Source organism: Asparagus officinalis, unplaced genomic scaffold (assembly GCF_001876935.1).
Source record: "Asparagus officinalis unplaced genomic scaffold, Aspof.V1 AsparagusV1_Un280, whole genome shotgun sequence".
Lineage (NCBI taxonomy): Eukaryota > Viridiplantae > Streptophyta > Magnoliopsida > Asparagales > Asparagaceae > Asparagus > Asparagus officinalis.
In genome coordinates this window covers 146,040-161,259 of record NW_017972545.1, presented here as the reverse complement: position 1 = coordinate 161,259, position 15,220 = coordinate 146,040, and the positions used below count along the sequence as shown (strand labels likewise).

The 15,220-nt window shown below is 34.6% G+C and overlaps 1 protein-coding gene across 1 annotated transcript in view; it reads right to left on the bottom strand.

Annotated features, from left to right (window-relative positions):
• The window catches only part of LOC109827529 (golgin candidate 2), a 50,992-nt gene that overhangs the window by 15,280 nt on the left and 20,492 nt on the right, over nt 1–15,220 (bottom strand). The window contains exons 6-7 of the mRNA XM_020394540.1: nt 3,879–3,931; nt 3,301–3,393 (exon numbers count right to left, since the gene is read on the bottom strand). Coding sequence (XP_020250129.1) covers nt 3,301–3,393; nt 3,879–3,931 — 146 coding nt within the window. The remainder of the gene's footprint in view (nt 1–3,300; nt 3,394–3,878; nt 3,932–15,220) is intronic.

The window sequence follows — 15,220 nt, the reverse complement described above, 5'->3', positions numbered from 1 at the left end:
AAAGCAAGGTTCCAAAACCATTTTGATTTGCAATAGCACGGTTGCAGTCACTGTGTGAAGCTAAAATTACATCTGATGAACAGGTCAGGGTTTTAAAAAGGGATAGTGGAAGGATATTGTTGAGGAACGTTACGGAAGATCTTGTCAAAGAATAATAAAAATATAAAAATAAAATAAAATTAGGAAAATATGATTTGGAAAGAAAAAAGAAACAAGCACAGATGCAAGAAACCCCGGTCAAGGAATTTCAGAAATTGAACTTTCCGACCCATGACTTTAGGGCATGAGCTCATGGCCAAATGCGCAGTTATTGTCAAGTTCATAGCAAAGATGCTAAAATCAAGCAGAATAAAACTCTATATGACAGTCCACAAAGGAAAATAATATTTCTTCATTCAAGATTGGTAGTGGCGAAAGTGCTTTGTGGATATTGGACCTCCTATTAACCATAAGAATCAGCTATAAGGGTATGCTATGTCAATACTTTATAGGTCAAGTTATAGTAGTTCAACTAAAGGATGGGGTCTGAATAACAAGAGTGACTTGAGAAGTGATTCACTAGGTGCCACAGACGCTCAGGAAAGTGATTTCAGGCACTTCAGCTCAACTACAGCCAGATTGCTGAATGTTATTAAGGCACCAGCCTGATGTGCCCAGATGAACACCTCAGGCAAAAGAGATGAGGTGCTCACATGAGACACATTTGGACAAGAGGCTGTTTAGACTTTATCTTCACTTCCTGAATTATAACCCTTTGGGCTATGGCTGTGGCAGGGAGGATTTAAATGTTTTCACTAATAAACAAAGGGTCTGGGTCCCATTATTCTCTGCCAGCGCTTTCCCCTGTTCTGCCTCTGCACTTTCTCTTCTATCTCTATCAGTAGCAAGCAGGGAGTCAGGGATCAACTAGATCTATTGGTTTTGACTAGTGTCCTGTGGTGAACTTGTTCTTAAAATATTTGGCCTTTTTCCTGTAAAATATTCCTCATCAAGATTAAGCATCTTTTTAACAATATGTGGTGTTGGTCTTGATGTTGGTCTTAATATTCTCTAACAAATCAAATCTATCTTATATTCTACTCGCTGCTTATGTTGTGTAGATAACAAGTACTCGGTTAATTAGTTGTTGAAATTATAAATGACAAGTTAGCTTAACTAATTACTTCGTAGGTACTTCTACGTAAAAGATAACGTAAATACTTACACTTTTTGACTCCTACCCTGTCCATATGGGGGTTACTTGGTCCTTTGTCAAACTGAAATTAAATCTCCATTAGCCTGAAATCAGTTCATTAATTGGCCTGTGATCAATCTAGAGTTTCCCTATATAATTATCAAATATGAAATTTTGGCTGCGAAGATCTCTACTTCCTAGCTGTGGTGTTCTGATTTAGTCATATCACTTATGCAGGAGGATTATAGGCTGTGTTTGGCAACCACTTAAATTGTGTCCGGATTGATCCAATCATCCAGTTACAACCTAATCATCTCTAGTTCACTTTCAGTATCAGCAATAAGCTTCCCGCCAGGAAACTCTCCAGTTTGAATCTCAAACCTCCGGCAATAACCCCTAGAATATTTCTTTACCATCAGCCACACCAAGTAACCCTTTACAACCAAATTTCATCTCAAACTTCCCTTTAAAAAACCTTGACATGCAAATCAACAGATCTAAGTATAAGAAAGTTTAGTTTGGGTTTTATGTTGCATTGAAATTACAACCAAAATCTGTAGGAGAAAATTTTGCCAACAATTTCCATGAAGCCAAGTTCCACAAAACTTGCTGAAGTTTATGCTTGCCTCAGCCCAAATACACATCAAAATACAAAACTGAGAGACCAATCAGTCGCTCTGAATAAAAATAACAAGAATATGAAGGGAATATTTACAGTCCAAGAATATGCAGAGAATAAATCCAAAACTGGCAACCAATGAGTCACCTAAATAAAAAAAATAAGAATATGAAGAGAATATTTACAATGCAAGGTACAATAATTGTTGTAATATTTTCTATAAAGCAGCTACTCCAATGTCATAATCTAGAGGACTATTTGCCACCTCAAGACTTTGCACACACTAGGAAGGCCAATTCAAACTGGTACGTAACACCAGTGAACAGGCTAGGTTTGATATGGTCAAGTCAAGAGCCATGAATTAATACCCATATCACAAACGTTAGTGTTCATTTGGTATTCTGTTAGCAGGAAGCAGGATACATGACAGTTGTAAACAACTCTTCTGACCTTGAAACTATTATAGTAACTTAGTATGGAAACTTAAGGCGTTAGTTGCAGTAGATGATATTCAATCATAATTCATGAGCCTAGCTGACACTTTGGCCATGTAAACCTTCAAAGTAAAAGGACATGATCACCAGAGAAAACTCTTTAATAAATTTATTAACTAATAAAGGCTAGAGGTTTCATTACCATCTAGGTTGTACTAGCCCAAATAAGCGCACTCAATTAGTGACTCCAATGCAATAGTCACCAAGGTACAAAGCAATGAAATACAGACTTTCCTGTGCACAATTTATGTATAATCTTCTTTCTAGTATACATAAATAGTTTAGGACTTTTCTTATCAAATTTTATTTAAATTACTTTCATTAATTATCTTAACATATCGGATCTCCAGTTGGCTTAAATTATTTTCTTTGGCCATTTTTTAAAGGGTGACTATGTACCAGAAGGATCAGAACATTTTTGTACTTTGTGTATGTGAAAGAAATCTCTCTTATTAATTATCTTAAAATATTGGATGGTTCAGCTGGCTTACATTATTTTCTTTGACCCTTTTTTAGAGTGTAACTATGTACCAGAACATCTTTTGTACTGAGAGAGAGAGAGAGAGAGAGAGAGAGAGAGAGAGGCGGAGGAATATTGGGGCCAAAGGGGCCTTGGCTGCACCTTGGAAAAAAAAAGAACAAAGGGTATTGGTTTACGGTATTGGTTAATGGTAATGAATATATTATATGCTGGTTGAAAATATTGTACAGCTGTGTATATAATACTAAGCACATATGCATCTCTTCTATAGTAGTTTGCCCCCAGCGCTATGTGATCTCACTGCGGTCATATGATGCTGATCCTAATGTGGTAGATATAGTTGGTTAGTGATTAAATATGGTAGTTTCTGTTGGTCATATCAGCGTGCATTACTATAAATTTCAACAAATGGCTCTAAACACAAACTATGGAATCAAACTTCAAATATCCTCTTCAGAGTATCATGCAGTACAAATACGAGTTCAGAAATATTAGATAGCTTAAGCAAAACTATTTGGATGTATAATCATACCTTGTCCTTCAGCTGTGCTATTTTATTACATACGAAAGAGTAGTCTGCATCAAGTATTTCTTGTTGCAATCCATCCTTTCCCAATGGTTCTTCCTAGAGAAGAGTTAACAATGAGAATGAGATTTATCTATAAACCAGTCGTGAACACCGTTTTTTTTTTCTCTCCCTACAGTAATCCCATTTTTTTAATTGCTGCAGTAATATTTTTGAATTTTACTACGGTTCCGCTTCTGCTACAGATTTTTAAAAAAACTACAGTATTCCCATGCTGCCACAGTGATATTTTCCAAAAATTACCATCGTATCCAGCCCTGATGCTACAGTAATAATGCTACTGTAGCATTACATGTAGCATAAATAGTGGATCTTGGGTTCTCCCATTTGTATAGAGGAGTAGATATAACACCAGGATTTGTCTAATACATTTCTCTAGCCACCAAAGAAGATGAGAACCACATACTACCAGGATACTTATGACTTGTTATTAAATCCTAATTAAGTACAAACCTGTATTATTTAAAGCAATTAATATGTTTTGAGGAATCCATTAGCATGTAATGAAGATAGAGAAGGCTTACTTTACTTGATGAAGAATGCTTTTGATGAATCATCAGTATTCTCCTTTTATGCTCTGCAAAAGAAAAGCAAATGTGTTTTACGATCGAAAGAAACTAGTTACAGCATAATATTTCATAATACTGTCTTTGTGTCTATATGCACGTGATTTATATTTTCCTTCATTTATGTTGTAGATATAGTTTTTTTCTACTTGGTTTCCACAATCTAAAAAATGCAATAGAGATAGATGCATGCATAACACAAATGCATATTTTGTTGTGCAAAATATAGATGAATTAAAATTATATCATCATCACAGTTTAGTTCTCAATGATTACAATAAAAGTATCACTGATATGTAATCTGAGGAAGACCCATCAAAAATAGTTTTCCAAGGTTAAATCTCTTTTGACTGTTTATTCTTTGTGACCCCTCTATGGTTGGAAGGAGGGTCGGAGTGGTGGACTCCACGGATTAGGGGCTATCAATGTCTAGCATGCAAACTGAACATTTAAACATTTGAAAGTACTGATAACATGTGCCTTTGTGCCACATGGAAACACTTATACCGTCTGCAGTGAGCAAGTATGAATCACAACATAAAGTCATATAATCCTACACTGGACTAAAATTATGTCTCAATTCTATCATAAAGACAGTGCTGGAGTTTAACATAGAAAAGGCAACAATATCCTTCTAAAACACAATAATGACATGTCATGACTTGCCATTTACTCCAAAGTGAGCACTATAATAAGTGTGAGATGAAGTCGAAACAAGAATGACACAAGTTGTTGATGACACTACGATGAGAATTGATAGACTAGGTAATATCAAGTAATAAACAGCATGGTGAAATTGTCAATCTGTTTGGACCATTTACTTTCAGGTTTCATGTTAGAGAATATAATGTTTTATGCCTCAGTTCATGGTACAAACATAACAAATCCATATTGTTTGAAAAATGTTACATGTGTACAACAAATGTTACATGTGGATGAGAGAAGGCCTTCAAGTTTCCAAGTATCTGGAAGCATCAACAAGGGAACCTTCCAAATTTTGGGTAAGAGAGAACACCTAAGTGCAGTTTATAGATGTGCTGAAATATAATACTACTTATCAGACATGGTTTGATTCAGATTATTTTAGAAGGAAATTGTTACATGTGGATATATATGTATATAGTATATATATAGAGACAGAGAGACTTGAGCTACAATCCACTTAAGTACCCAATAGTTTCCCCTATTTTGTCCTTGTATGCCCTCACTTGTTTGTGGCAGCACTTACATATCGTAAAGTTCTTAAAACTTCTACTTATATACCTTCACTTGTTTTTGGCGAAATTTATATACCCTAAAGTTATTAAAACTTGCACTTACATAACGTAAATTTTTTAAAATTTGCACTTAGATACCCTAAAGTTTTTAAGTGCAAGTTTAAAAAACTTTAGAGTATATATGAGCTGCCGAAAACAAGGGATATATAAGTGCAAATTTTCAAAACTTTATGATATATAAGAGTTGCCAAAACAAGTGATGGTAAAATAAGTGCAAAGTAGGGGAAATAAGTGCGAAGTAGGGGAAACTATAGGGTATTTAAGTGCACTTAAGCCCATAACTTTTTATCATTAATTTTTTTTTCTAAGATTTGTGTTGGTGTGTGACACACATCAAGGCTCGCATCAAAGTTAGGTTAACAAAGGGTCATACACTTAAAAGAGGATTGTAGCTCAACTCATACATTTAAAAGATTGTAGCTCAACTCTATATCTATATAACATATATATTGGCTACTGTCAACTTACGTGAATAGAGGCTCTTGTCCATCAAAATTTTTAATTGTTGGACTTGGAAGGACTTATTTGATCAAGATCTTAATCAAATTAATATCTTCATTTAATTGAGACGAGTAGATTTGGCAAGGCAAAAACTCTACCACACACAAAATAACAAAAATGAAAACTCGCATCTATGGGCATTTACCTTCTTCACTCCTCACGAGGAAACCTTGAAATCACGTTGTGCTGGCACTCTGTCTCCATCTCTCAAAAAAAACAAAAATTCACCTCCATAGACATTCACCTCTTACCTTGTCACAAAATATGAAATCCTATTGTGCAACGAGCGCCTCAAGAACCAACCCAACTTCCAAGATAGCACTTCTTTAACAAAAAGTTGAGGGCTTAATGGTTCTTTTAGACTAGTTATTCTCTAATTTTATCAATTAACATTGTTGATGCCAACGTCTTTTAACGTTTTTCAGGAAGAGCGAACAGCGACGTCAAGAATTACTAGTATTTTTTTTCTAAACTCTTTATGTTGAGCACTATTTTAAAAAGCCACTGCTTAGTCTGTCTAGGCGTATGCCTAGTCCGCCTAGGCGATAGCAAACACCTGAGTAGTACCTAGGCTGCTCACCTAGATTTTGGGAGTATTTAGGAGAGCATTGTTTTTTTATGTGGACTGCACCCTTTAGACTTTGACCGTGATTTTTAGTGTTGCAGCCTCCACGTCCTCCAACCTTCTTAAAACTCCTTTCACCTTCAAATATGAACACCTCTACTATCTCATCTGACCTTCAACAAAACCTCCCCGACCACTACTTAAATGAAGAAAAAAAATCCGCCTAGACACAGGTATGGCACCTAAACTTCTATAACATTAACATTTAATATCAATTATTATAATTATAAAATAAAAAAGAAAGTCTTCTAGGTTCTAGGTGTCGGGTCCAACACCTAAGCCTCCTAGCGCTTTCTATAATCTTGTTAGTTATTATTTTCGCTATTTAGTATTTAAGTTTGCATAGTTTATTGTAGATCTAATGTTTCTATCTTTATTTTTATTTTTTTACAAATTTATATGAATTTAATACATATTTTTAAATAATTATTATAATTAAATAATTTTAAAAATAGTCAAATGCCTAGAAGCCGCCTAGGCGTCTAGGTGCGAGGTGCTGGTTCAAACGTCTAGTCTACCTAACACTTTCTGTAACATTGATCTTGAATAAATGAAGACTATAAAGTGAAATTATCTTTTAGATTTTATTTATATATGCAAGGAACATGTTAATGATTTAGTAGATGGATGAGATTTGAATAATAATGTCAGAGGTTAAGGTATTAAGAAGACGCAGTTGACAGTGAAAATACACAATTCTTATGCACTTGTGGTTGTATTTGGCTATGAAGCACGGACACGCATAACATGAAGCCGTGTCATGTCGTGTCCGTGTCGGACACACGTGTCGAACACACGTATCCTATGTATTTTTTAGGATTTGCCTCGTGTCGGCGTGTCGGATGGCCGTGTCGGATCCGTGTCCGTGCTACATAGGTATTTGGTATCTAAAAGGGATCCAATTATAAGTCTAAAAAATTAATGTTCTCACAGCACAAAAATCCACTTGTTCTAATGAAGGTTGGACTAAAAATAAGGATCCAATGATTGGAGAGGGCGTAAAAAAAATAGAACTCAAAGAATCTTCTGTGTATATAAATGAGTAAAGCTCTTGTAAACTTAAGTGTATAAAAGCTCTTACCCACCAACTTTTTTAGCCTTTGATGTTGTATTGGGATTCGTGCTACACATCAATGCTATCTTCAAGATGTGTGCGTTGATTTGTATCACATACTAGCACAAATCTCAAAGCAAAATCAAAGGCTAAAAAGTTGGATGAGCTCCTATGCACTTAATTTTACAAGAGCTTTACTATGTATATATAAACACATGCACTAATTATAAAAGAGAATATATATGTCGAAACTTTTGATTTCCTATTTTGCTCATCTCAATGTTTCTGATTCTCAATTATGTTCATCATCCCTAATTAATCATTCACTAATTATCAATAACCTTACTAAGCGTCATCTCATTTTCCCAAAGTTATTGACTATAATATAATTAAAAAATTATAATAATGAGCAAGGTTGTAAAAACCAGATATCGGGGAAATATCAGATGGCCAAAATTTATAACAGATGGCGGATATCAATGAAATATCAAGGATATGTGGTAATCATCAGAATGTCAAAACGGATGTTTACATACAAAATATAAATAATATATGTTTAGGATCACTAATCAACCTTGTCAAATAAACAAAGTACTATCAATGTTGCAACATTTCGTCTGATTTTTTAGACCAAAATATCATTTGATATAATGGAAAAATCAAGATATCTCGCCCAAAAATTGCCAAACGCGGTATATTATTTTGTGACAAGCCATATAAAAGGATATATCAGCTAACATATCATCTAATATATTGGCCATATCGAGGATATATCGCCCCAAAATAGCCAGAAAACAATAAATGATATTTAGAGACCATATCGGTTGCAGCATCCCCTGTAATAGGATACATCAGGCGACATGTCAGGCATGTCATGCATATTTAAAACAATAATAATGAGAACTATAAAACAGTTTATAATTGCTTTAAATAATTACAAATTATAAAAGATAGAAGAAAATAATAATTTAATAGATTATTATACAGAACTAAAATAATCAATAATTCTATAACAAGTAATTGTTTAATAATATGATAAAATAATATACTTTTAAGAATCAATATTGTCAATGTGTGAGGCGCAACGTGAGCGCAAAGTATGTTTACGCGCACATGCGTAAGGCGCAAGACGATGCGCGAGCCCGAGTGATGCAAGGTGCATGCCGCACATGATTTTTCAAGATAGATAATCAAGCATGAAAGAACATGTTTAGGTATTCATGTAAAAAATATCATGATAAATAATATCTTACTATAAAATCACAATATAATGTTTTAATTTCTTATGCTAACACCCAATATAATAGCAAAATTCATAATTTTTCAAATCAAATGTCAGATCAAGACTAATATCCAAGCAAAGATTAGTTACGGTTCTCAATTGAAGGCTACTAAAATGACCTAATTGATTTATTTTGCTTTTTGGGATATGGATTATTGAATATAAAGACTCGACTAAAATGTTAAACAAATAAAAAAATATAGTATACTTTAAAAACACTGTCAAGAATTATAGTATACTTTAATAAATAGAATAAATGTTTAATAGCAAAATGATATGGTTATTTTAAGGACAAATTTTCAATATAGACCTTTAAAAACTTATTTGTAAAAAATATCCTATTTCGAAAATATTTATCAAATTCGACCCAGTTTCAGCCAAATTTCAGCCAGTTGGCTGAAACTGGGTCGAATTTGGCAAAAAAATAAAAAAAATTACGGGACTTCAAGTCCCGTAAAGCTTAAGCCTCACTTAACCAACTTGATTAGGAGTGTCATAACTTCATGAGACTTGAAGTCCTGTGAAGTAACGGTCCACTCAAATAATTTATCACAAAACTGAGGTTAAACTTGTTCAAGTGAAAAAAAAGGGATGGGCCTCTCTCTCTCTCTTCTTCTCAGATCTTTCCTCATCCCCTCTAAAAAATTGTCGTTCTCTTTCTCTTTCCCACTCCTCCCGGCCGAGCGCAACCCGCCCTAATCACCGCCCAGCAATCGCATCGTCAGCCACCCGTCTGCCGCCCGCCTACACTCCACGAAGCCACCGTCGCCGCTCGATCGGTGCTGCCAGGACGCCGCCCCACCTCGCTCCGTCTCCACGCTCGTCGAGCGTCGCCACCCCCCGACATTGCTGCGCCCACACCACCCTACGGTCGTCATCATCACCCCTTCCTCCGCCATCACCTCCATCGCCCCCTTCAACGCTACCTCTCTGGAAATTTCAGCTGAAACTTATAATAATCATTTTTTTATCCAATTTTTCATATAGGAGGCCCACTTGATTTAGAGTGGAAGAAAAAAAAGGAAAAACCAACCAAATTTTCTTTAAGGCTCATTTGTGTTAAGTTAACCAAGCAAGCCCAAAGAAACTTCATCTTCTGCCATTTCCTTTGTAAGATGTATGAGATCGTGGGTTTTGATTTTTTTCCTAAAATATCGCCAACTAACTTCAAGAATTTGATCCACCCACATCCTTTTATGAGATTTTGCTATTTTATTTTGCAACTACCCATTTACCTCTTATCTTCTCTAACAAACCCACCTAACCCTTTTCATCTTTTAAAAACCCCATCCACCGCCTCTACCAAAATTTCACTGTAGTTAAAAAAAACAGAGGACATAAAATTTAAAGGGAGAAGGAAGACTGACTATCAAAGTTGAAGGGGTTAACCTAGGGTTTTTCTACCGACGTTCGTATTGTGGCAAGCATTATTTTACTCAATATTATTACTTCATAATTTTTTTTATTTTTTATTTTTTTCCACTCGTTACATTTTTTCTTCATGTTTTTAATATTTGTAAGTTATCAATCTGATTTATACACATGATATTAGTTGATGGTATTCATAGTAAATAGTTTGATGGCATGAGCTGTAAATAAGTTGATGGCATGAGTTGTAAATAAGTTAATGGCATGAGCTATAAATAAGTTGATGGCATGAGTTGTAAATAAATTAATGGCATGAGCTGTAAATAAGTTAATGGCATAATCTCTTGTTTCCATGATTGGTTTGTTAATGGCGTGGATTGTAAATAAATAAAACACTATAACATGTTGTTTCCACGGTTCTTTTTTTTTTTTTGCCTTCACTATATAATCATATACAATCATGCATTCCTATAGTTTTTATTCCTCATTGTGGGATTATTATATTTCGGTATATATATATACCTCTATATTCCTGTAAAATAGTTTTTGTAACAAGAATTTTTAATAATATCTTTGTGATACGATTAGAGTTTTTAGTATATTATATATACAGTTTATATAACAATATGTAACACAAGATGTTTTAACAACTTTAATTATTTCCATTATTTAACAAGTAAATGCTTTTATATAAAAACTTACCTTACACAAGTCTGAGGTAGATATTTAACTATTTTGTTTTTAGTTAGTCTATAAATTTTTTAGCATCGAAATAATTATCTATGTTAATTTCCTCTATGTTTAGTTTTTTAGATTTCTTTCTTTCCTTATACCATACCATGTTTGACATGTGTGACTTTATGAAAAAAAAATTTATTGCTTGATCACCTAGTTGCCTTCAATAAGAGAGACTGTGCATGAAGACGACTCCCGTAAAAATATGATTTATAAGCGTGCTTCCATAGCATGGCTATGCTCTCGATATCGATATCCCGATATGAGATTTTTTTTCCTTGGATATTACTATTATAGCATCGACTAGACGATGCACCCCTCTTGATTGGACATGTTTTGGGTCACGGTTATTTCTCATAGTTTTATGAAAATTGCTCAACGGTAATACTGTGGTTAGTGCATAACATTTCATGCAAAGTTATTTAGGTTAAACAGACAAACACGGGGGTTAATAAAGGGAAATTGGACGGAGAATATAACATGTATATAAACGGGCTTGTGCGCATTCTTGATATCATGGTTTATATATATATGAGAACTAAGGGCCCATCCTGATTTGAAACCGTGTTTCCGGGACGGTTTACAGGAAATCGATTTATATACATAAAAATATTCTTCTCTAATTCAAACAAATCTAAAATAATAATAATACGGTTGTGTGTTTGACGATGGACATCATTTTGATCTCTATGATTTGCATTTCCTTTTATCATTATTAATTTAGATTTTCATCTTTTCTTTATATCTGCTACATACACTTACACACGCACAATTCATTCATTTTACATGCTTGTTGAGAGTTTTCTGACTTCCCTGGGGTTTGTGTGCTCCAGGTTCGGGAATTGTTCTTTCTTCGCAGGATCGAGAGTATTTCGAGGGGCAGGCTCATCAGCAGTGATCATCATTCATTCTATCAGTTATACAGTTCGGTTGATTTAGGAGTTATTTGGTTTAGGCTTTTTTTTTTAGTCACATGTGGCTCTCCAGGTTATGGTGTATTTTTCCTTTCTCTTTAGATAAATTGCGGACTTGTCATAAAACTATGAAAATTTTCGATATTTCTTTATCTATACATTCCTTTTTTTATCTTGGTTACATGCTCTTTGGTATAGGTTTGTCTTTATATCTGTATACAGGATGATCTAAAAGCGTGAATGTAACCGTATGGTTATATTGCTGGCCGAGTCACGTTCCAAACTATTACATTATAGAACCGGGGCGTGACAAAACTTCATGGGACATGAAGTTTCGTGAAGTTATAAGCTTCACGGGACTTCAAGTCCCGTGAAGTTATGGCACTCCTAATCAAGTTGGTTAAGGGAGCTTAAACTTCATGGGATTCAAGTCCCGTGAAGTTTTTTAAGTTTTTTCACCAAATTCGACCCAGTTTCAACCAACTGGGTCGAATTTGGTAAATATTTTTAAAATAGGTCATTTTTTCAAATAAGTTTCTAAAGAGGTCTAAATTGAAAATTTGTCCTTATTTTAATAGTATTACTTAAATTAAGAAATAAGAATTATACTCTTGTATACAGTTTCTTATACAAAATTTACTATATAATTTCATTTTTAACACAACTTTAATTGTTCATCATTTTTCAGTAAACAAAAAAATCAAAAACATAATACAAATGTGTATACACGCACAGCATGTGAAGCTGTGAAGATGGTGGTGGGCGGACAGATATAAAGTGGAGGAGAAGGGAGGAGGGAGAATAGAGAATAGATAAGGGAGATGAAATTGACATAAATATAACAGGAGGGAAGGACAAGAAAAGGAGGAAGATAAAGGTATCTTAGGGATAAGAAAGAAAATGGTGGAAGAAAGAGAGGTTAGAGAAGGCAGCTTGGACACATTTGACTTTAGTCAAAAGGAGTGGTCACATTTTGGTTTTTACAAATGGGTCGCGATAACGGCGGTTGAGACATGTCACAGGTGAGCCATTTTTTGTCGGTAAAAGAAGGGGCAGTGCAATAAGCCTTAGGTCATATGGATTGTTAACTTACTCCACAAAACCCAAAATCCTATTCTACTGAGGTAACTCCAAAATTTTGTCTTTACTAGTTAATTTAGAGTGATGTTTGTTGTTATTAATTATCCATTAGGTATTAATGTTTAGAGATTAGATCTAGAATGATTTATAATCAGAGAATAAAACAGATCGACATAATTTTTATCTTTGTTAAAATTTGTTATTGTAGTCTATATTCGGTATTAGTGTTGTTAATGTATTTATGTGAAGTATCATACTTTTGCTATCACATATCATGAATGGACTATGGAATACAAAATCAGACATTTGTTAACTTAGAAAAAAAAAATCTTTCTTATTCACCCCACTTTCTTTTCTCGTATCCCCTCTTTTCTCAACGTCTTGTCCTCTGTAAATTCCATATCGCTCACCAAATCTAATTCCGACATCCTCTCCTAACTGAAATCAAAGATCAAAATTAGAGGATGTTTGTCGATCACTTTTCATGTTGTTGTTCGGATTGGGTGGGATTGAGAATATTTTGACATATGGTAAGAACTTTTTATACATGATGGATTTATTCTTTATCATTTTTAAGAGCTGTGCTATTGACTTATTTCATTTGAGTTTTTGTTTAGAAGCCCAAGCTTTACCTAATTTATTTTTAAACCCACCAACTCCATCTTGTGCTTCCAAAAAGAATTTCCAAACCCACCACCCACTATAGCTCCGACCAGCTGCCTCTCCTCGACCCCGTGAAAACAACCACCACCTCCACTCTCTCCTCCCTCGGCCTCCCTCTCCCAGTTGCCGTTGTCATCTTCCCATTTGAAACCCTAACACCATGAATAAATCGAGAGAATTTTCTCAAACCCTGACCCTAACCCTCAAAAAAGTTGAGAGAGTATAGCTTCAGTTCTCATGCAACGACCTCTCTTTGAGATCCTCCAAGATCTAGGATCAACATGGGCATAACTAGAGAGAAGTGGATAGTCACAAGATCACTCTGAAGAAACTCAGAAAAAAGGTGGATGATACACCAAAGAGCGAGAGAAAGGGACGGATTTAGGAGGTGGCAAAGGTCACAGCCTCATGTCGTGTTGGTCAAAGTGTTGGATTTGGGAATTTTGTATATGGAAGAAGTTGGAAGGGGCAGGTTGGATATTTTGTTTCATTTACCGAGATACAAAATGTATAAATGTGCGATATAAATAACTTGGGTTCAAAAGTAAATCAACTTAAATAATTAGGTCTATGCATCAATCTGAAAGTCGATAAGCTTTGATTTGTAAATAAAAACCGCTCATAATGTTACGTGCATACTATCTTTTATTTGTCATTTTAAACTTTGATATTGACTCATTATAAACAACAATGCGTTGCAAAAACTCGTCTTACGAGGGGAAGTTGTTCTTTCTATCGAACCTTCATGGAGAAAACTGTGGGCTTGTGAAGAATTTATCACATATTGTTGTCGATAGCGCGAGAGTCATGAAACTATTATGGGTAAGCTAGTTTCCTATGGCATGGAAAATTGCTTCACAGAATAAAACAAAGTCTTTTTAAACTAGAGAGAAATATGCCTTGCATAATAAATCAATTCTCAGGTCCTCTTTTCCCCTGTCATCTTAATGTGGCATCAAGTGATAATTGGAACAACTTGTTCACATATAACAGCTGCACAAGTAGATAAAGTTTAGTCATCTTGAGTATTTTCATATATCTGCACTATAATATGTAAGTATTATATGCTTTGAAAATATGACATCATATTTGTATATTATTAACTTGACCACTTACAATTCATTGAAAAATAATAAACTAAAGTTTATGGTTTTGACACCTAGATTCTAGCTCATGTTTTATGCAACATTGTCTTAGCCCAAAATTTGCATTTATTACACTCCTCGGTTATTTTGAATATTTCATTGCTATCCTTTGATTTTTTTTTTTTTTTACTTAGGTGAAGATCAAATTAAACCAACACCAGAGGGAATGAGAATATTTTCTATCACTAGGAAAATCAGATGAAAATCAAAAGCCTCAAAAGCGGGATTTCCTCATAACAGTCCCTTGTAAATGGAGGGACACATCGAATTCATTGGTGTGGAAGAGGAAGAGATGCTAGTCCACAGACTGGTGACATTGTGATTGAAAAGGTTGCAAACTCTACAGATCAGAGAACCTTGACTAGGATTATAGCCTTCATCTCACAATTAAACCCCCTCAACTAATTTACTAGCACTTCACACCCTTGAAATGCAATTTTTAGATAGATAAATTGCAAGTGACATCCCTTTTTCTCGTGAATTGAAGGAGGTTAAGTACTAATAACTGGCTTGAAGAGGGTTTAGCAATTTTTAGGTAGATAAAGTACAATTAACATTCTTTTTTCTCATAATTTAAGGGAGTGCTAATAAAAGAGTGGGGGGTTAGTGTAATTCAAGGCATAGATGAGGGGTTATGTGCAATATACCCTCTAAGT